General features: G+C 48.9%; 1 protein-coding gene and 1 pseudogene across 2 annotated transcripts in view; both read left to right on the top strand.

Moving 5' to 3' along the window:
• Positions 1-22,835, top strand: part of TMEM241 (transmembrane protein 241) — a 119,464-nt gene extending 96,629 nt beyond the window's left edge. For both annotated transcript variants that reach the window (XM_056138222.1, XM_056138221.1), the window contains 2 exons: positions 11,277-11,341; positions 22,721-22,835. In XM_056138222.1, coding sequence (XP_055994197.1) covers positions 11,277-11,341; positions 22,721-22,781 — 126 coding nt within the window. In that variant the 3' untranslated portion in view covers positions 22,782-22,835. The remainder of the gene's footprint in view (positions 1-11,276; positions 11,342-22,720) is intronic.
• Positions 3,818-3,968, top strand: LOC130045610 (uncharacterized; annotated as a pseudogene).

Below are 22,835 nucleotides of genomic sequence, written 5' to 3'. Positions count from 1 at the left end.
ATACAGGTATTGAGTGGCCATCATGTTCAGTCTATAGTTTTTTTTCGGCACACATCTCCCATCCCTGCTTGTGCCCTTGCCCGGGGCGCTCTGGGCTCAGGTATGTGGTGCTGGGAACCACACGTGTCAGTGCTGGGTTCGCTGGGTTCGTGCATTTTAGCTGCGACACACCTGGCTGTGGGCCACCTGAGATCACGCACTGCCGTGCTCAGAGAGCACAGTCCCGAGGCCGCGCAGAGCCCCTGAGAGTGTGCTTTGCACAGGTGGGCATCCCACTTGTAGCCTCACGCTGGGAGGGCAAGTGCTTTTGCCATGGAGCTGTCCGCCCATGTGTTGCCCTCCCTGCCAGCTGCACTCCAGGGCTGCAAGCAACGCTGCGAGCCTTTGTGGTGAGGTCAGAGTTCCCAGCTGCAGAAAAGGCTGTGTCTGTCCCCAGCAACTGTGAGACGACTGCTGTATACACAGTCGCGTCTGTCCCCAGCAGCTGTAAGACAATTGCTGTATACACAGTCACATCTGTCCCCAGCAGCCGTAATATGACTGCTGTTACACAGTCACTGTCTGTCCCCAGCAGCTGTAAGATGACTACTTTATACACAGTCGCTCTCTGTCCCCCAACAACTGTAGGATGCCTTCTGTATACACAGTCACTGTCTGTCCTTAGCAACTGTAAGACAACTGCTGTATACACAGTCAGTCTGTCCCCAGCAGCTGTAAGACGACTGACTGCCATGTACACAGCCTCACCTCTGAAGTTGCAGACACAGGGAGTGGGTTTCTTCATTTTCACAAACAGGCCGCAAAGGCCCAGGGAGCTCTGGCTGGCCAAGGCAGGGCCAAGAGCTGGTCTTCTTGTTCTTACACACGCCAACAGGAGTTCTTGGCTGAGACGGGAGCAATCAGACTTATTCCACTGCGCTGTCGGGGAGGAAGAGACTCAAAAACCTTTTTCTTCAGAGTGTGGATCCACTCAGCTTATCATGTGTGGGCCTCAGGACCCCCTGGGTTAACTTACCCCTATTCTGAAGTCCACTAGGTGGTCGCATACCCCTCCCTCTTTCCTTGCCTCCAGGGAGGAAGGCAGCCTCTGGGCAACTCCTGCTCTGGAGACGGCTTGACTGAATGGTGCAGGAATGTGACAGACAGCACCTGGGCCAAACTCAGGGTTCAAGGCCTGTTTGTGTTTTTTCACAGATCAGAGACTGTGTGTCTTCTCCCTAGCCGCGTGACCCTGGCTCTTAAGTCACCAGCAAACCATCCCAGTGGGGAGGCATCTCCCCCAACTCCGGAGGGAGCCACTCTACCTCATCACAGAGATTTACTGAGCACTGGGCATAGAGACGGGACAGTCCTTCCCTGCCCTACTCCTGTAGTTCATTGACATTTTTGTGTGTTTTTTTAACATCTCTGTGGGAACCACACTCAATGGGGTGGGATGAGATGGGGTGGGGACACTCCTGGTGATACTTTGCCCTGTGGTGTTATCCCTAGCACCACAGGGAGCAACTCTTGAGCACTGAGCAGGAGTAGCCCCTGAGTACGTCTGGCCCAAAACCAAAAAATAAAAGAAGAAAATAAGGGCCAGAGCAATATGGAGAGGGCGAGCTCTTTACTCTTCACAGGCGGCCATGGGCTTGGACGGCATCATTCAACGCCCATCTGGGTGCCCTTTGACCGTCTGCTGCTGTTCCAGCAACTTGTAGAGCTGTTTCCACTTACCTCAAAAGCCACGCATGCTTTGGTGCTGAGGACAGAAAACAAACCCCAGTGTCCATCTGTAGGGCACTGAGACCTACCGGGTCAGTGAAATATTATTTTACATTTCTATGACCTACTGCTCTCTCAACGGTGGGGAAGAGCTTTCCAAGACATAGGACTGCATGAAAAGCATCAGGAGGAAATCAGTACATGCACAGGCTTGTAGTGACAGAGAACCCTCGATTCAATTCACTCGATTCACACTCACTCATGTGGCATGAAGGAATTCAGGAGATCTCTGCATGTCACTTGGAGGGAGGAGAGATTTGTGGAGTGAGGGGTGCATCACTCATTTCCTTCTAATGGTTTGGTTTGGTCTGTAATGAATGTCTTCTTAGGCTTCTTGAAAATTCAGAGAATAAGGAAAAATAATGCTGCTGTGCATTTGAAAATATATGCCAGGTGAGAGAAAATTCCCACCTTGAGAAGAAGATCCTAGGGCTGGAGTGATAGCACAGAGGGTAGGGCGTTTGCCTTGCACGTGGCTGATCTGGGTTCGATTCCCAGCATTCCATATGATTCCACCAAGTATTGGCAGGAGTGGTTCCTAAGTGCAGAGCCAGGAGTAGCGTCTGTGCATCGCGGGTGTGACCACAAAAGCAAAAAAAAAAGCAAAAAAAAAAAAACAGAGAAGGAGCTCCTGGATGAGCCCTTTGCTTTCTAGGGGAGAGGGGGTGGCCCACCTGAAGTCCCTGCCGAGCTTGTAACAAGGGACACTCAAGGCAGCCAGACTCGGACAGGGACTTGGACACGAGAACAGATGGACATGGGATTAGGAGAAACTGTTGGAAGCTCATGCCCTAAGTGGCCTCTGGCATGCCGATAAACTGCACACCTATGATCCGGGGCAAGCTGCCACTGTCTTTCTGTGAGCGGAATTTTCTGTGGGACTTTGCAATACCTGGCTGGGGAGAGGGAATTCCCAGTGGCCAGTTTTTGTTCTTTCCTTCTTTTCAGGGTTACTTTAGGGGTGGCCACTGCCCACTGGCACATCTATTACTGATACTCACGGGGCTGAGGGTGGGAAGTTTCACCTCGTTGTGACAATGCTCACACACCTCTGATTGCAGTGTGGCTGGGAAACTACTGGGAGTCCCAGTGAGTGGTCAGATGACATTCAGCGTATGTGGGGTCCCAGGGACCAAACCTATGACTTTGTGTTTGCATGACAGGTGTCCCAACTCACCGAGCTATTCCTCTGGGCCCCTCTGATCTCTTCTTATGAAGGCCCTAATCTAGTCGTAAAAACACCATTGTCATCATCTCACCCCCCTAATTATCTCCCAAAGGCTGTTTCCCCACACACGGTCCCAGAGGAGGGCAGGACATTGGCACAGGCATGGGAGAGAGACAGGTCAGTCCATAGCAGACGCGCTCAAGGTGACTCCTTGACTGTGAGTGCCGAGAGTCATGTCGTAAGAATTCAAAGGTCTCAGATATGTGTAGATCAGGGTCCCTGCACTAGTAAAGCGAGTCTAGTGAAAGCTCTGTCTACTTCCAAGGAATGGGGTGCTTCTTGCTCTCTCCTCACATAGAACTGAGTGTGATCTTTGCTGGGGCACAGGCACAGCCCTTGACTTTAGGGAGTCACTAATGACGATACTTCTCGAGGAATTCTTGGGACTAAGCAAGAAGGGAGAGCAAAAATAGCAAATAGTTTTTAGCCAAATGGCACCACTCTTCCTTTCTGTGAACAGTGCAAGGAGGTTTTGATGCGTATCTTTGGCATTTCTATCTTTTCACATACATTATGACTGAGTATAACAATAGTGTGAATTGAAGTTATTATTATATCAAAAGGAGATTAAAAAAATCCTCCCGGTCTTGGAGTTAAGTATAATTATGGTGCTTTTATTTAAAGCTTCTGTGAACTTAAATTTATCATTTCTAAAAATAAGCCTGCAGAGATTAGATCTACCCTTGGAGAGAAGCAAAACAACTTAGAAAATAAAACCACCTTAGCCATATGTCCTTCCCTTTCAGGAGTGCAGGCCTGCTGAACTCAGGCCAGGAGAGAATTTTTTCATCATCGAGATGAAAGTTAAAAAATTACTTTGACATTCTTACCTGGCAGGGGAGATACCATGATCACGAAGGTGATTTTCCCAGGGCGAGGCTTATCCATTGCACGCCGGATGTGCTGACCCAAATATGGGAAACTCGACTGCATAATTTGTGGTATTAGGGAACTGCATTCACACTCTCCCTTGGTGAAAAACAAAAATAAATAAATTACTTTGACAGTAACTTGTACTTCTTAAAGTAAGTTTGACAGTAGATGAGTACATTTAGTTAATAAAAATGAAACCAAGGAAGTTGAAAAAGTGGAAAAATCATTAGAACGACTATTGATTTTATACTAGGTTGAATTGCATATGAAGAAAAATTAAGATAGTCTCAACGTTTGTGCTCTACATCCAAAAGTTACAAACATGTCTCCATTATAAAACTGTTTATACTACCTAGCAAAGAAGCAATACTTACAAATTGATAAGCCAGTGTAATTTCAATAGAAATCATAGTAGATGAAAGAAACCTAACTGAATCTGGTATTTAGGAATGAACTAAAGTGGAGCACCTTAAGTGAGGGAAGAAATTCTCCAAAGGCTCAGGAAACACTTCCTGCAGCTATATTCATATTCCTCTTGAGGAATGTGAGTACTAGCAAGGGTACCAACAAGAGAAGTCTGACGCTCAGCCTGGGGAGGGGCAAACAGGTACACAACCATCCCTGGAAGTTTGCAAGTCCCAGAAAGAAAAGTTCACAAATTTCCGATGTTATGACCAAAGTACCCTTGTCCAGTGGTATGAGGAGTCATGAAAGTCCTCAGCAACATGCATTACAATGTTCAGTTTGGTGCTTGAACTCAACTACCCACCCCCCCTCCCTTCTGGTCACGTAAGTGAGAGAACATTTGGATAGGAATAGTAGGCAAGTGAGAAACAATCTGAATTACAAAATTCAACCATGTTTAGACTCTTAGGCTTTTTGCTCCCTGATGAGACCTGGCTGTCTCCCCTTCCTCCTCCTCACTCCCAACAGCTGGGGACAGAGTGAGGAGAACAGTGTCATATGAACCAAGGGGGGAAATGTAAAGTTCAACTTCTGACCTTTAAAACTCTGGTTGCCATGGTGGTGCTGGTGCCAGGTATCAAACCCAAATCTCATACTTGCAGTGCACGAGCACGTTTGTGTTTATGTGTGAGTATGTGGTGGCATCAGGTATCAGACCCAGACCTCATGCCTGCAAGACATGTGAGCTACATTGCGCTATGTTACCAGCCCAAAATTAATAATTATTCCCATCAGAATGAGCTTGGAAGAGAGAATGTGATGGTCATTTTATCACAATTTTTAAAATGGTCAGTACTATAGAAGAAAAAATCTAATTGATTAGAAATGTAAAGCTGGGCTGGAGCAATAGCACAGCGAGTAGAGCGTTTGCCTTGCACACGGCCAACCTGGGTTCGATTCCCAGCATCCTATATGGTCCCCTGAGCACCGCAAGGAGTAACTCTTGAGTGCAGAGCCAGGAGTAACCCCTGTCCATTGCTGGGTGTGACCCAAAAAGCAAAAAATAAATAAATAATCTAAAAAGAAAAAAGAAAAAGAAAAAGAAGTGTAAAGCTAAGTTACTGGAACTGTCCCTGGTCAGGAAGTGTTCAGAACAAATCAAGTATAACATCTTGCCTCACCAGAACATCGAGGATGGCACTAGAGAAAGAGTGGTCATTTTGCTTGCTTTGAAAATCAGTGACTTAAACCATCTATCTGGGTCTTCGTTTTCTCACTTGTATCACAGAGTGAAACCTTGCATCTCAGGGTAGATTGTCGTATATTGTGACAGACTGAAAGTCAAGCTGAAATAACTAGGGGAAAATGAAAAAAAGAAAACATCCTGAGCGTCATATGTTTAAGGAAATTGAAGGTCTGTAAGCACCACCAGCTCTCACCCTAAAAATAAACAAAGAAAACCCTTACAACTAAGAAGGGGGTCCTGACGCCAAGAACACAAGTAACAAAAGAAAAAATAAATATGTCAAGTTTCATTAAAATTTAACTTTCATGCTACAAAGAACAAAATCTCGAAAGTGAAAAGATAGCCCACAGTTGGGTCTTATTTGGTATATGATTTGTCTGCGGGTTGTCTTTCATGAAGTGATGACAGAAAATTTTATGCTCTATTCAAATTTTAGTTGCTTTCTTCCCTTAAACTCTTTGAACTAGATATTTACAACATCACCACCACCATCACCACCCCGTCATTTGCTTTGTTTTGTTTGGGGGAAATGCCAGCTGGTGCTCAAGGGTTAGTCCCGTGCCTGTACTTGGGAATTGGTCCTGGTGGTGCTCAGAGCACAGTGCCAGGGGTAAGACCCGGCCTCCCATCTACAAAGCCCACACTCAACTCTTGGAACTCTCTCTCACCCTAATTTGTTCCCTTCTTTCTTGTTTTGTAAGATGCAGGAAGGTTGTGTTTAAAAGTCACTCCCTGTTCTCTAAGTTTAAAGCTGTCCTTGGGTGGGAGAGACAGCTCAGCGTGCCAGAGCATGTGCTTTGTGTGAAGGAGACCCGGCTCCATCCTGGGGACTGCTGACGGTCCCCTGAACATCCTCTAGAGCGAACCCTGAGCCCTGAGCCAGGAGTGACCCTTCAGCACCAACCAGGTGCTTCCCATCCCCACAATCCCTCAAAAAAGATTATCTGTCCTTCACATGATCTCAATCTGTTTCTTATTTTGTTCCCCCACCCCCACCCCCGGGTGGCTGGGTGGTGCTGTGCTCAGTTCCCATGGCTCATTCCCAAGCTTCATCCAGGGACCGTGAGGTGCATGTATCAAACCCGGAGTCTCATGTGTATGTGCTCCAGTTCACTGAGCTGGAACCCTGGCCTGACCCTTTATGTATCGTCTATCTTCTCATTTCCATTATGCTTATGGTATGCTTTTTCAGATAACTGACAAAAATCAATCATATATTTTAATGAGGGGTACCAATAGCCATGCCTTGAGTATAACATGAGTTCTTATTTATAATTATACTGGAGCGATAGCACAGCAGGTAGAGCATTTGCCTTGCAAGTGGCCAACATGGCCAACCCGGGTTCGATTCCTCCCCCCCTCTCGGAGAGCCTGGCAAGCTACCGAGAGTATCTCACCCGCACGGCAAAGCCTGGCAAGCTACCCGTGATGTATTCGATATGTCAAACACAGGAACAATTGTCACAATGGAGACGTTATAGGGGCCTGCTTGAGGAAATCAATGAACAACGGGTGGACAGTGACTGATCATCATAATAAATCACAAAATTAGTAATAAGGATAATTTGAAAAAAGTTTTTTTTTCCTGGTAATGCCAGGAATTGAATCCAAGGTCTCACACAGGTGAGATACACGCTCTACCGTTGAACTATATCCCCTGTCCCCAAAATTGAATGGTTTGCAAATATTCCACTTAAATGTAGTACTCAGCTGTGGCTGTGGTTCCTGTTTGGTAGACATGGTAGAGTTTATTGGCTCCTAGGAGACAAAGAGCATCTATTCTCAGTTGATTACTTTTTTTAATTAGAATTTACTATTTAATGTGAAAGAAGGACCAGATTAATGAGACGTACTTATGACCTATAGGCCAAGAGAGCAAGAGTCTTTCCTTTCTTGGAGATGTAGCAGAGCCGGGGTCACACAGTAAGGTGTAGAGCAAACCCCCTCCCTTGGAATGCATTCCACTTTGGGGATCTGTTCCATTGTGAGTGTTTCTCCCTAGGTCTGGAGGGGGTCTGTGGTTCTGCATTTCCTACAGGCTTCTAGGTAATATTGATAGAAGGATATAGAAGGTGTCTCTTGAGCTACCTGCCCTACAGACAGAGGGACAATGCCTGCTCTCATCTGAGGCACCTCGGTGAAATCAGCCTGGCACAGGGTCCAGGGACATCTCTCTATTCCTTATATTTTAGAGTAATATTTTAGCGAGTGACCGAAGCCACTTCATCTCGAAGTCACTTAAATCTTCCTAGTGATTTGGACTTATAATCAGAGAGAGCCCAGCCCCACACCTGCTCTGTGTGAGAAGCAAGGACCAGGGCCCAAGAGTGGCCCTGTGTCCCCATGCCAACATCCCATCTGCCCCTTGTATATGAAAAGGGATTTACAAATCCACAACATTGTGACTTTTAAGGATATGTTACTAACTCTGATGATGGAGAGAAGTTCCATAAAATGTGTCAGTCACACACCATGAGGGTTCTCTCTTGCTACACCCGAAACTTACAAGGACACAGAGCTCACACACCAGCTGGGGAAGCCACACATTGCAGTTGAGTTTAGCGTGTACAATAAGAAGGGTTATAGAAGCTACTAGAAGAGGTGCTGGAACTACCTAACGTGGAGGACCAGGTTCAGGAAGTTTTCTAGAAATGGATTTTCAAAAGGTGAGTGGGGGCACGGGGCCATATTACAGGGGATAGGGTGTTTGCCTTGCACACAGTCAACCTGGGTTCAATCCCTGACACCTCATATGGTCCCTTGAGCATGCCAGGAGTAATCTCTGAGCACAGAGTCAGGTATAACTTCTGAGCATCACTGGGTGTGGCCCCAAAACAAACAAACAAAAAGCTGAATATTCCTGTGTGGAGAGGCCTGGGGAAATATTCCAAGCAGAGAATTTGCTGAACAAAGAAAAGATGGTTTGAAACCATGTCAGAAGAACCATTACCAGTTTAAATGGAAAGTGATGTGGGTGGTGAAGGCGGTTACAAGAAAGGGTCTGGAGTACATGCTATGCTTGGTCACTGTCAGCTCATGTGTCTGTAAACAGTAACAAGAAAACAATAATAAAAAACGTGAATCTCTGCTGCTTCCCCAAATTCTTGGCTGACTGGCTGGTTTCCACCGATGCCACACCCCTTTATTTTCTCTGAAACAGAAATTTTGCTTTAGGATTAAAATGAATGTTTTAAAAAACAAATCTGATCTACTTTAGATACCAAAATCTGTTTGAATAACACAAAGGTGGTGACATTCATTGACAAAGCCAGGAAGTTCCAAAGCTGGTTGCTGACAATGAATTGAGTTGTACTTTTGTTGGCCTGACTCGGCAGGGGGTGGGGGCCTGGCTTGACCCTCTAGGTCTGTGTGTGCGAAGGACACATTCCTCAGACCATGAGACTCTTCTTTGGGGGGAGATATGTATTTTCACCAAAAATAAAAAAATGCTTCTGAAAACAAGAACAACAGTTGGTACTAATGATTACTACTTAGGTCTCTGGTATGGCAACTTCCAAGCATAACTTGAAGTCTTTATTGTGAGTAGAGTTTTTAGCCACTAAAGGTTTAAAAAGTGATGTTCTGGGGGCTGCAGTGATAGCACAGTGGGTGGGGCATTTGCCTTGCATGCAGCCGATCTGGATTCAATTCCCAGCATCCCATGTGGTCCCTTGAGCACCACAGGGGTAATTCCTGAGTGCAGAGCCAGGAGTGACCCCTGTGCATCGCCAAGTGTGACCCAAAAAGGAAAAAAAAATTATGTTCTTACTGACTTCTATCTCTAGAATTTTTTTCATGATCCCAAGTGAAACTCAGTACCCATTAAACGCTAACTCCTCCATTTTTCTCTCTTCTCTTTTTTTCTCTAGTAATCTCTATACTTTCTTTCTTTGTGAGTTTGACTATTCCAGGTACCTCATATAAGGAGAATTGTACACTCTTTGTCCCTTTGTATCTGACTTCTTTGTTGTTGGGTTGTCTTTTATGCTGGGGGAGAAGGGACTCCAAAATGGTGCTCAGAGGGTCAGGTTCTCTCCCAGCAATGCTTGGCTAGCCAAGGTAGTTCAGTGCTAGGACCCAAGGATGTGGAGATGCTGAGGTCCAGCGGTGCTGGGGACCATCAGGGTCACCCTTGGTGATGCTCAGGGCTCTCTAAGGCTGCATCCAGCAATGCTCAGAGGCCATGTGGAGCCAGGGATCAAGCCCAGATCAGAGCACCCTAATTCCTGGAGTAGCCCTCCACTCCAACTCTGGCTTATTTCACTTAGCATAAAGTCATCAAGGTACATCCATGCTACATGCATGTAGCAGAATGTCCTTCATCTTTACATCTTAATACTCATTTTTTTCTATGGCACATTTTGCATATCCATCATCTGTCAATTACTTGTTTGTACATTTAGAATTTGACTCTTGTGAATATAGGTTTGCAAATATCTCCTTGAGCCTCTGCTTCCAGTGGATTTTTTTTTCACATCAATGATCTGGAACTCTGATAGCTTCTGGCTGAGAGAAGCCAGCTTGTGGGTCAGGGCCTGGTTCTACTCTTCATTGTCGTGAAGTTATCAGAGCAAATGAACTTGTGAGTCACCGTTTCCTCCCTATAAGCTTGGGTGGGGGATGATGTAGGGATTGGGTCATACCAAGTGGCACTCAGGGCTTACTCCTGGCTCTGTGCTCACGGATCACTCCTGGTGGTGCTCAGGGAGCGTTCTGAGGTGCCAGGGAAGAACCCAGGTTAGCTGCATACAAGGCAAGTGCCCTGCCTGCTGTACTCTCTCTCTCTGGACCCACTGACTTTGTTTCGAGATGGTAAATGAATGGTGATCAGTGAATGAAGATGAGCCTCACTACACAAACTCTTTCCTTCTGGGTATCTGCTTGCTGCCGTGTTCCCAGATTGAGGCCTTATGAGGCCTCCCACACCATATGTCGAGTCCCCTAGCATGACACTGCGGTGGACATCTCTGAGGGTCCCCAGTCCAAGTGACCCAGCCCAGGACAGCCTGCTTCTCTTACCCTCTGGCCAGTCCCTGGGCTGGCAGTAGTAGGGAATTCCTGGCGGGATCTGTTTTGCATTTCTGATTGTGGAAACAATAACCTTTTCCTGAGCAGACATTCCTCATGCTCACCCAGAGGGTCTCTGGTTCACACACTCTGTGCCAGCTGGTGAGAGGCTGGGGTGGGAGTCTCCCTGGGGGGCACTCCAGCGTGGGGACATAGGCAGGGAGACAACACTTCCCTTTCCTTTGACCGCTAGAGGTGTTCAAGTAAACTAACGAATCCAGATTTAATTGCTCCCTTCCCCAGGAAGCACCTGATTGCTTAGAATGTGTGGCATGAGGTGGAATGAGGTATAGAGCTGATGCTACCAGCAAAGTGGGGCTGCAGGCTATGTCTTCATCTTGGAGAATCTGAGGACTAGGAATGGAGCACCCCAACTTTGAAGATGAACTCTGAACTCTGTACCACTGAGGCAAGGTGGAAATGAGTGTTCTTCCCCGAAGAGGGTAGCGGGAGCTGGCGGAAGGCCTCCCCTGAAGAGCCTCACCTCCAGGACAGATGTGAATGTTTCCACATGAAGTGCCTGACTCAGAGGGAGGCAGCGCCAAGAGCCTGGAAGGGGAAGTGAGGCGGGGGAAGGGCACGTGGGGGAGAGAAATGGCTCATGTTGGGGACCCCGACTGAGCGTCTCAAAATGACTTGGGCGAAGTCCTGCTGTTCAGTTGACCTTTTGTGTTGAAATGATTTCTGCAGGTAATCACAGCAGCTGTATCAATATTGCTGTTTGATGTAATCCTGACCAGCGCCACTGTGGGGTGGTAAGTCTTCTGCAAAAAGAGATGAAATGCAAATTTGTTTGACTTTTTCCCCATATTTATCTTTTCTCTCAGATGTCAGAATGGGATGTTGTGTCGATAGTTTATTGATGTTTAAATATATAGTCTCAGAAGATTGTATTTTTCATGAGTATACAATTGGGTGATTTTTCACATGCTAAACTGATACCAGACCCGTGCCCGCTCCAGACACAGCATCACCAATTTACCAGTCTGCCACACAGCCACACAAAAGCAACCCTACTGGGGAACCACTGTTTTAAAAGTGTGTATGTTGGTAAAGTAACAAAATAGGAGACCTGGACGATTCTCAAAAAATTAGAAATTGAGCTCCCATTTGACCCAGCAATACCACTCCTGGGAATATATCCCAGAGAGGCAAAAATGTATAGTCGAAGTCACATCTGGACTTGTTTGTTCATGGCAGCACTCTTTACAATAGCCAGAAACTGGAAGAAACCTGAATGCCCGAGAACAGATGACTGGTTAAAGAAACTTTGGTACATCTACACAATGGAGTACTGTGTAGCTCTTAGAAAAGATGAAGTCATGAAATTTACATACAAGTGGCACAACATGGAAAGTATCATGTTAAGCGAAATGAGTCAGAAAGAGCGGGATAGACACAGAAAGATTGCATTCATCTGGGGAAACATAAAGAAACAAAATATGAGATTAATACCCAAGAATAGCTGAGATCAACACCAGGAGGATTACTCCATAGCTTAGAGGCCAGCCGGGCATTCTAGGGGAAAGGGCAGCTCAGATAGAGAAGGGAGCACCAAATAAAGGGTGTTTGGAGGATCCTCCCAGGAGGGGAGATGCATGTTGAAAGTAGACTATGGACTGAACATGTTTGCCACTCAAAGCCTCTTTTGTAGACCACAACACCCAAAAGGAGAGAGAGAACACAGGAGATTGCCCTGCCACAGAGGCAGGGTGAGATGGGAGGGATGGGGGTGGGAGGGATATTATCTATGGTGGTGGAAAATGGGCACTGGTGGAGGGATGGGTATTTGATCATTGTATAATCGAAACCCAAGCACAAAAAATTGTAAATCTACAACTGTACCTCATGGTGTTTCACTAAAAATAATAATAATTAAAAAAATAGGAGACTAACACCCAAGAGTGGCCGAGATTAGTACCAGGAGTTTTGCTCCATGGCTTGGAGGCCAGCCACACATGCTAGGGGATAAGGGAGCTCAGATAGAGAAAGGAGCACCAAATTAAGGGTGTTGGGAGAATTCTCCCAGGATGGGAGAAGCATGCTGAAAATAGACTATAGACCGAACATGATTGCCACTCAATGCCTCTTTTGCAAACCACAGCACCCAAAAGGAGAGAGAGAACAAAAGGGAATGCCCTGCCACAGAGGCAGAGTAGGATGGGGGGTGTGGGGGGGGTGGGAGGGATACTGGGGTCAGTGGGGTTGGAGAATGGACACTGGTGGAGGGATGGGTATTTGATCATTGTATAATTGAAACCCAAGCACAAAAATGTGTAAGTCTACAACTGTACCTCATGATGTCTCACTAATAACAATTTTTAAAAAATTAAAATTAAAAAATTTTTTAAAAAGTGTGTATATTGGGCCTGAAGAATAGTACAGAGGGTAGAGCACTTGCCTTTCACAAGGCCAACCTGACACCACATAAAGTCCCCTGTGCTTTGCAAGGAGAGATCCCTAAGCACAGAGCCAGGCATAAGCCCTGAGCACTGCTGGGTGTGGCCCCAAAACAAAACAAAATTACAATGTGTTTGTTACAATATACATTGCAACCTATAGGATATAGAACCAGATATAACACATATAACGATACAGGCCCTAGAATAATACAGGCCCTATAACCTGTCAGGTATCTCCTTAGAACTGAGTTGGGGGATAACAAGGATTCACCTGCAGTGTAGATATCATCTCAGCCAAACGGCTTATAGGGAGATGTAAGAGGAATTGGCTCGAATGTTCCTCCTTCCCCCATGGTCATGTCTATAAAGCACACCTACCAGGACATCCAACAAAGGAGGGGCATTACGAGGATCAGACAGTTCTGTCTGGAACTGATGGGAGTGAACTAAGAATGTGCAGTGGTTATTTTTGGAAAAAAGATCTTTTCATTGATTTTCAGTGTTATTCTGAGCTTAGGGATCACCCCTTGCAAGGCTCAGGGGACCATGTATGTTTGGTACCAGGGACCGAACCCAGATCAGCTATATGAAAGGCAAGTGCCTTACCCTCTGTACTATCGCTCAGACCCAATATACACATTTTAAAAATAGGTGTATTTTAAACTTAAAAATTTAAAAATTTCCCCAGCAGGGGTTGCTGGCAGATTGTATATTGATGGTGTTCTGTTTCTGGAGCGGGGTACTGGCCTGATACCAGTTCAGCTGATATTGATATGCGTGAACTAATAAAAGCTATAATTCTGTCAGTTCACTGGGGGTAGGGGGTGGTAAGGGGGAGTCCTCAGAGATCGGGGCCACTCCCAATGGCACACTTGACCAATCTAGCCAGACAGTTCAATGCTGGTGCCTGGTAGTGGGGCCCTGCTTGTGCTGCTGGGGCTGGGGATCACCAGGGCCACCCTCTCCAGAGCTCAGGGGGACATGTCATGCCAGGGGTAGTGCAGAGATCCATACTCCTGCAGGGCATTGCGCTTGACCTCTGAGCGACCTCCATTATCTTTGGCTGAAAATCTTTACTGAGTAGCTATAGTATGCAGAGTATGTGGAAACCATTACAAAATCTAAAACATGGACTGGAGCAAGAGAATAGTGGGTAGGGCACTTGCCTTGCATGCAGCTGACCTGGGTTCGATCCCCGGCATCCGATATGGTCCCTCAAACTCCATCAGGGGTGAGCCCTGAGAGCAGAGCCAGGAGCAAGTCCTGAGCAGGCTGGGTGTGTGACTCCCAACAACACAAAACAAACAACAACAATAATAACAAAAAGAAATCTGAAACCTGAGGGCCAGGGCAAGAAATCAGAGGGCTGAGCTATTGCTTTGCATGCAGGAGGCTGGGCTTGGATTCATTCCCTGGCACCAGGCATGGTCTCACAAGCATCACTTGAAGTGACCAGCAAGCTCAGCAGGGTAGCAGCCCCTACATGCCTCTGGGTGTGGCCCCAAAACAATACAAAACAAAGTGTGGAACATTGTCTGACATTCAAGCAGTTCTGGGGCCAGGAGAAATGAAAAAGGCGACATAAGGGCTGAGACATTCACTGGTTTCCCTGCGAATGAGAAGACAGAGGAGAAAGAAGAAAAGATGGCCGGGGTCCATCAAGCTGACTCAAGACTGAGTCTCATACAGAAGGGAGAGACTTAGCCGGGTCGAGAGTGAAAGAGGATTTGGCCCCTCTTCCCCCAAGAAGAGAGAGCAGGGTAGAGGCGTAGAAGGTGCCAATGGTCAGGCTTAACCCTTGGTGACCAGAGCTGGGGCAGAGCCTGTGGGCCCTCCGACATCTGCACCTTTCTTTCTGGGAAGGGAGAACACATTGTGAGCCAATGGACACCCCCAAATCCCAGCTGCCAGGGGAAGAAGCATCTATGTCCCAGTACCTTTTTTTTTTTTTTTTTTTTTTTGCTTTTTGGGTCACACCTGGCGATGAACAGGGGTTACTCCTGGCTCTGCACTCAGGAGTTACTCCTGGCGGTGCTCAGGGGACCATATGGGATGCTGGGAATCGAACCCGGGTTGGCCGCGTGCAAGGCAAACGCCCTACCCGCAGTGCTATCACTCCAGCCCCGCCAGTACCTTTTTGAGCTCTTTCCCAGCATTCTGTCAACTGACCTATTTATTACTTATACTTTTGTGTGTGTAGGGCTAGAGCGATAGCACAGCGGGTAGGGCATTTGCCTTGCACGTGGCCAACCCGGGTTCAATTCCTCTGCCCCTCTTGAAGAGCCTGGCAAGGTACCGAGAGTATCCTGCCCCACACAGCAGAGCCTGGCAAGCTCCCCGTGAAGTATTCGATATTCCAGAAACAATAACAAAAAGTCTCACAATGGAGACATTACTGTGCCCACTCCAGCAAATCAATAAACAATGGGAGGACAGTATTACAGTGCTACTTTGTGTGTATGCCAGGGTTGGGACCCAGGGCCACATGAATAGAGCTACGTCTGTGGCCTCCCTGCCCCAGTTTTAGGAACCTTCATGCTGGTGAGACACATTTTTGAGGGTATTTTTCTTTCTGACAAATAAGCCTTCGCTGACTCAAATTTTTTTTGCAAGATTTCAGAGTGAACCCATAAAACAAAAGCCCCAGTGTCACTCCAAGTGGGCTAAGTAGATGAGGCGCCCCTCCTGGTAGCGGGGGAGGGCTCTGAGCCCGGCTCCGACCGAGTCTGCCCAAGGCCCTGTCTGCGGGCTGGGTCACGGCCTGTGAACTCCGTGGTATGCCCTGAACCAAGCGGGAAGAGGCAGTGTGTACTCCAATCAAGGAAACGGCCTGTGTGATTACTGCAAAGGGAACCGTGGCTTTGGAATTTCCTGATGCTGGAGAGCCCTTGACTCGGAGGATGGCGTGTTTCCAACCTCGAAGAATTTTCCAACCACAAAATGAGGCGGCAGAGAAGGCGTGTCAGGCGGTCCTGCAGATTTTTATATCCATACAGAGCGGGTCTGCCTGTCCTGATCTTGGGGAGGGTGAGAGACCGACAGTGGCCAGGCGTGGACCGACTGTGAGTGCCCTTCGTCCAATCAGAAGTCACAAAGCACAGGCCAGTTCTGTTTGAACAACCCTGTGCGTCTGTTTTGTGGCATTTGCTCCTCTGATTTTTGTGTTTGTTTGGGGGGGGGGGGGGCACACAGTGAGACTCTAGGACCATTCCTGGCTTTATGCCCAGGCAGTGCTACCGAGGATTCGAAGTGGGGCTCAGCCACATGCAAGGCAAGTGCCTTCACCACTGCATTCTCTCTGGGTCTGCTTTGCGGATGCTCAGTTCTTATGGACATTTAGAAGCTGGGTGCTTTTGCATAAGCCCAGACGACTGGATTCTTAGGGGCACACGTGCCCGCTGTTAACTGGGTCTGCGCTCGCACGTGGCACAGCCACGGAATGGGTGTCAGCTGGCCCTGAGCAGCCCACGGGCTGCAGCACCACGCTGGCAGAGGGAGATCAGCCTTCTCGCCTCTGTGTGTTTGTACAGTTCACAGTGAGTTTGCTGGACCCTGTGGGTGGTCTTGCCCAGGCCCCTGCATCATCACTGCAGGCAGTGAACACCGGCATCCTCGGTCAGCTACACAGAGGAAGGAGTCACCCACGCAGGGCCCCTTTCATGCCCTGTTCACATTCACCTATTTTGGGGGGGTGGGGCTGGGAGAGGGGGTGGAGTTTTTAACCCCAACCCAGCAATGTTCTTCCTGGCTCTGTGCTCATGAGCGCTCCCTGGCTGCACACAGGGTACTGTATTTAGTGCTGAGGATCAAACTGGGGTCAACAGTTCACCTTTTGAGCTACAGAATCTTTTGTTCTGGGCACCCTTGTGCCCTGTAGGATGTCTAGCAGCTGTGTGACCACACACACCCCATTAGATTCCAGTGGTACCCCTTTCGTTGAAGCATTCAGAAACACCTCCAGACATTAACAAATGTCTCCTGGAGCAGAGTAACCACTGCTGAGAATGACTGATCTAACGGTTTGCAGAAAATCCCCTTGGGAATTTCAGCATGCTCTTAAGGGACTCGCTTAGCTCCAGGCGGAGGCTGGGGTCAGCTGCTGGGCCCAGCTCCTGTGACACTGTCAGCATCTACCCAGAGCCAGCCATGGGCACAGGGGACTGCCCGCTAGCTTGGTCGCCTCAGGAACGGGCCACCTTCACATTTGCCTCTCCCTGCCCTGCGAGTGAGTAGCGAGTGTCCAGCCGTCTGGACACTGTGCACAAGACAAACTGCAAGCCGGGGGCCCATGCCGGTCAGCATCTGCAGTCCTGAGTTTAAAGCACCTGTTGCCGTGGAGCAATGTCTCTTGCATTTAATTATAAAAGCAATATTAGGAGGCACTGGAAGGACTGGAGCCCGTGCCTGCCATGCACAGGGCCCTGGGTTCGAACTTTTGCAGCCATGGCTCACAAATCTGGGGACACCCCAAGAAGAAATCCAGAAAGAGAACTGAAGGAGCAGGAGATGGGGCGTGCCTGACCCGGGTTTACTCTCAGCACCACAGGCCCAAGCATCGACCCGTGGGCCCTGTGGGCTAAAATTGCCAGCAGTGCCCCTGGGCCTCCTAAGTTCTGTGTGGGAGACTGTCCCCCACCCCAGATCTCTCAAGGGTCCACATTTATAAATTGTTTTTTAATTAGCAGAGTTGTGAGGCCTATTCATTATGAATTCCCTCCCTTTTAAGATTTCAGGGGATTCATCACCCAGGAAAGACACACCTTTGAACAGCCAGTGGTGTTTCTGTTGAGTGGAATTTCCTGGGGATGCCTCCTACCTGGGGCTGGAGCGATAGCACAGCGCTAGGGCATTTGCCTTGCGCGCAGCCAGCCCGGCCAAGCCGGGTTCTATTCCTCCTTCCTCTCGGAAAGCCTGGCAAGCTACCGAGAGTGTCTCGCCCACACGGCAAAGCCTGGCAAGCTACCGGTGATGTATTCAATGTGCCAAACACAGTAACAACAAGTCTCACAATGGAGACATTACTGGGCCCGCTCAAGCAAATCGATGAACAATGGGAGGACTGTGCTGCAGTGCCTCCTATATGAGCTATTTTATTTATTTCTTTAGGTCTTGCAGCCAAGCCTGGCCATGCTCAGGGCTGTGCTGCCAGAACCATACATGGTGCTGGGGGTTGAACCCTTGTTGGCTACATACAAGGCAAGCACCCTACAGGCTGTGCTATCTCTCTGACCATGTGTTCCTTTTAAGCCAGAAGAGTTGCTTTTCCTGTGCAGTTGTTTAGATGCGATGCTAGAAAGGAGAAATCAATACAACCTCTTTGTTCCAGGATGCTCTGCCCAGCTTCCCTCCTCTGCCAGTCATTCGAGGAACCTGCCATGGGGCTTTAGAAAATGAACTTGCAAAAAAAAAAAAAATGAACTTGCGCCATCCAGCTGGAGCGGTCTTACCCTTTTCATTTTACAAGGCCTTATGAAGATTGCCCAACCTATATTTCCAGTGTGGGGTCTCCCCAGAAATCTTTTGGGGCCTAGGGGCTGCTTCCAGGGATACTTGGATCCAGCAATATGGGTGCTCAGGGACTACCAGGGTCATCTATGGTGATGCTAGTGCCGAGGATCGAACCTAGGGCCTGAAGCATGCCAAGTACACACTCAGCCCCTTAGCTGTGTTCCCTGGCTCTTGGCCAAGTCTATTTATTGGGCAAAAATTTTTCCCCAGCAGATCTCCAAACTCCTCTAGGATCCCACTTGAAATGTATATTTTCTATTGGTGTTAAAATTTTGAAACCTCAAGGGGCTGGAGTGATAGCACAGCAGGTAAGGCCTTTGCCTTGCACGCGGCCAACCCGGGTTCGATTCCCAGCATCCCATATGGTCCCCTGAGCACCACCAGGAGTAATTCCTGAGTGCAGAGCCAGGAGTAACCCCTGTGCATCGCCAGGTGTGACCCAAAACGCAAAAAAAAAAAAAAAATTGAAACCTCAGGCCAGGGAGGGAGCACAACCAGGACAGCACGTGCTCTGAGGTGGGGGAGCCCTTGTTCAAACCCCACCTGCACTCCCACCCTGAGTGTGGCCTCAGCCACCCCTAGCACCAGCAGGCGCAAACACCAGGTCTCCAGCAATGGCCTCAGTGAACGACCTGGGGCAGCTTTTATAGTTAAAGCAGTGCTGAGTCTGGAGTGATAGCACAGTGGATAGGGTGTTTGCCTTGCATGCGGCCAACCTGGGTTTAATTCCCAGCATCCTATATGGTTCTGTGAGCACCACCAGGAGTAATTCCTGAGTGCAGAGACAGGAGTAATCCCTGTACAATGCCAGGTGTGACCCAAAAAGCAAAAAAAAAAAAAAGCAGTGCCAAGAAGGGCTCCCTAAAACACTGTTGTTCCTACCTTTCAGCAAGACTCACTCAGAGAGAACTATCCCTCTGCAGTGCCTCCAAAGGCATGGCATGTCGGGCAGTTGGGCTTTGGTGAGAAGAAAAAAGGCTGGAGAGATAGTGCAGGGGTGAGGGCACAGGCTGAGCATTTGACCCCCATGCCAGCACTGCCTGCGGTGTCCTGGGCTCTGCAGGGACCTGAGCTGCACCACACCCTTGGGGCTCACAGCAAACCGCGGCCCAGGGGGCAGTTAAAGAGAAAACAATAGCAAAATAACAAATAATAGGACGAGGGCAGCCAGTCTAAACATTCTGTCCCTCAGTGAATGAATATTTTAGTAGGTGTTGCATTGAGGGCTGGGCCAGCAGAGGGGAGGACACAGTCTGGGTTCTGGAAGGCTCAAGAGGAATTCAGTGATGTACCACATCATGAATGTGAACAGAAATGGGGTTTGTGTGCTGCAGCACCAAGAGGCAGAGAGGCTCAGGCGACTGTTGCTTCTGGCTGGGTGCTCACCGCCACCACCACCACCACTGATGTCTGTGCCTTGGGGACATGCAACGTGTCCATTTCTGGAACAGGGGTTAGGAGATTTGCAAACAGTTTTTTAAGCGCTGATTTAAAGAGTTGTAATGCTCTAAAGATTCCGGCTCCGCCTGTCAGCCTCCCCTGTTGTTTAAAAACCAGCATCAAAGCTCACGTCCCTGGCTCTGCAGACAGAATTCCAAATCACCACGATTTGTTTTCATTTAGCATTTGCTAAGCTGCTTTGGTGTTTCATAAACTAGCTGAGCCAGAGGCATGAAATGCAAGGTTATTATCCCGGCATCTTCTAAGGCAGTGGGAGTGGAAGTGCCCAGGGCCAGCCGCTACTGGCTCTTCTCTTTGGTGATTAAGGAGGATTAGTGGGGAAAGGATAGCCATGGCATATCCCCTCCCAACACCCCCACCCCCTCCCACCCATTACACTGGCAGAAACAAAGCTCCCACCCACAGCTCTGCCCAAGCCCTGCTTCTGCTCTTGGTGACACTGCACTTAAACCTGAGGTTTAAGAAGACAGTGTGCAGGGCCGGAGTGATAGTCCAGTGGGTAGGGTGTTTGCCTTGCACATGGCTGACCCAGGTTCGATTCCCAGCATCCCATATGGTCCCCTGAGCACCACCAGGAGTAATTCCTGAGTGCAGCGCCAGGAGTAACCAGAGTGCATGTTCTTCACCAGAGTGCATGTTCTTCCAGGTCCAGGGACATTGGGCCTGTGTGAGGAAGGCCTTCCCTCCTGCCAGCTCTTCTCCGTCCCAGAGGAGGGACGGCCACACAGGGTCTCAGAACCAAGCACACGGCTCATGTTTTACGATAGGGTATTTGGGAGCCTGGAACAGTACTATAAAGTTGATGTGAAGGGTCTGGAGGCAGCCCCTCATGGTTCCCCAAGCACCTGCAGGAGTGACCCCCCCCCCCCCAGCACTAAGCCATAGGAGCTTAGAGAGATAGCACTTCAGGCCAGGCGCTTGCTTTGCTTGTAACTCATCTGGATTTGAACTCGTCTGGCACCCCCTGAGCATCCCCAGGAGTGACCCCTGAGCACAGAGCCAGAGGTATCCCCTGAGTATTAAAGAATGCATGCTTCTGTCACTAGGATGATTCTGGAAGAAAGAGCAGGGTCCATTCAACTCGTAGTTTCGACATGAGGCCTCCTTTGCATCCCAGCAGTATCCTGGATGGAGGGGTCAGTCTCCCAGCCCAGTCCCCCAGTGTCCACCTGCTGGACCATCATCTCTCCCGGTAGCCACCACCCCCGGGAGACATCAGGTCCTTTAGAACTGACAGATGGCCCTTGGTAGCCAATGCAGGAGTTCTCTGGTTCTCTGATGCTGATGCTGAGTGAGCAGCCGTGGACTTGGGTGAACTGGAAGGACAGCTGGGCCTGAGTGGCTAGGAGCTGCCTCCAGGGCCTTCAACCGATGCTGGGAAATGCTCAGTGCCCACAGGTTTGCTCTGCACAACAGAAGCTGCCTCTTGCCAGAAGTGGTCAGTCGGCCACCCACCAGTCATGGGGGCCATTGCAGAAGGGATCATGCTAGGGCAGGACAGTCCCCTGGAAACAGCCCTATTTGACTCACTATCTGTTTTAGTCCATTGTGAACCTCTGTGGGCTCGTCCCGCGGCACAGATGAGGAACAGGCGCTGACCGGGACAGCCAGTGATCCATCTCATCCTCTCACCCATCACCATAGTTTCAGGGACAGTTGGCGTCTTCCCCTGGGACCATGAGCCATACAGCCTGTGTGTGCCCCAGAGACACACCACATCCCTGTGAGAGATACAAAGGCTGCCAGGCCTGGGTGACATTTTCTGTGCATGGGTTCCAGGGGGCCTGGGAACCAGGTGAGGGCTGAGAGGAAAGGAGTGAAGAGGTGTCCTTGAAAGTGTGACCGGCGCCTCTGAATGGGGGCGTTTCACCCCCACAGGTCACGTTCCCGAATGATGGTCTGCAGAGGTGCTTGAGGGGAAGGATGACACGCACCAGATTGTCTGCTGAGAAGTTTAAAATAGAAAATGTACAGACCTTTGGCTGTCTTAGGTTTCAGGCATGGTAAAACAGCTCTTTCTCACAGCCCCCAACTCTCCCTCTGCTGTCAGGTTTCCAACTCCCGGACCTCATTTTCTTGTTTTTTTGTTGTTGCTGAGCCACACCTGGCATGCTCAGGGCTTATTCCTGGCTCACACTCAGGAATCACTCCTGGTGGCACTCTGGGGACCATACGGGATGCCGGGGAACGAACCCAGTCAAGTGCCCTGCCTGCTGGACTACCGCTCCGACCCGGGCCTTGTTTTCTTTCTGCTCTGGGGTGGCGTTCAGGATTCCCCCACATGTGTTTTGCCCTACTGAATGTCTGATTCATCTAAAGGAAATGAGAGGGTCCATCATCACGATAAGATCACAGGATACCAGTGTGGTTTCCGTGGCTATCATCCTCTGTAGCAAAACACACCCAAAGGACTGGAGAGAGAGCACAGGGGTTAAGATGTTGGTCTTTAAAAAAAAAAAAAAAGATGTTGGTCTTGGAGCTGGAGTGATAGCACAGCAGATAGTACATTTGCCTTGCATGCGGCCAACCCAGGTTCATCAGCATCCCATATGGTCCCCCGAGCACCGTCAGGAGTAATTCCTGAGTGCATGAGCCAGGAGTGATGCCTGAGCACTGCTGGTGTGACCCGGAAGTTAAGAGGAAAGCCCCTGAGGCTGAGAGGAGCTCCCGTCCGCTTTTCCCGGCCCAGCTGTGAACAGTGTGGCCCCTTCCCTCTCAGGCGCTGCCTAGCTCACTGACTCCTGTGCTCTCCCGTGTTTGCAGCCTCCTGCTCGGTGCACTCGGTGAGGCCTTGCTGGTCTTCTCTGAACGGAAGATCTCCTGAAGGAACTCCCGGACTGCCGCCTGGGGAGCAGGCCAGCATGAGACACCTGTGGAG

The sequence above is a fragment of the Sorex fumeus genome, unplaced genomic scaffold (genome assembly GCF_029834395.1).
Source record: "Sorex fumeus unplaced genomic scaffold, SorFum_2.1 ptg000128l, whole genome shotgun sequence".
Lineage (NCBI taxonomy): Eukaryota > Metazoa > Chordata > Mammalia > Eulipotyphla > Soricidae > Sorex > Sorex fumeus.
The sequence above is the reverse complement of the archived record's forward strand: the minus strand, read 5'-3'. Positions and strand labels throughout refer to the sequence as shown.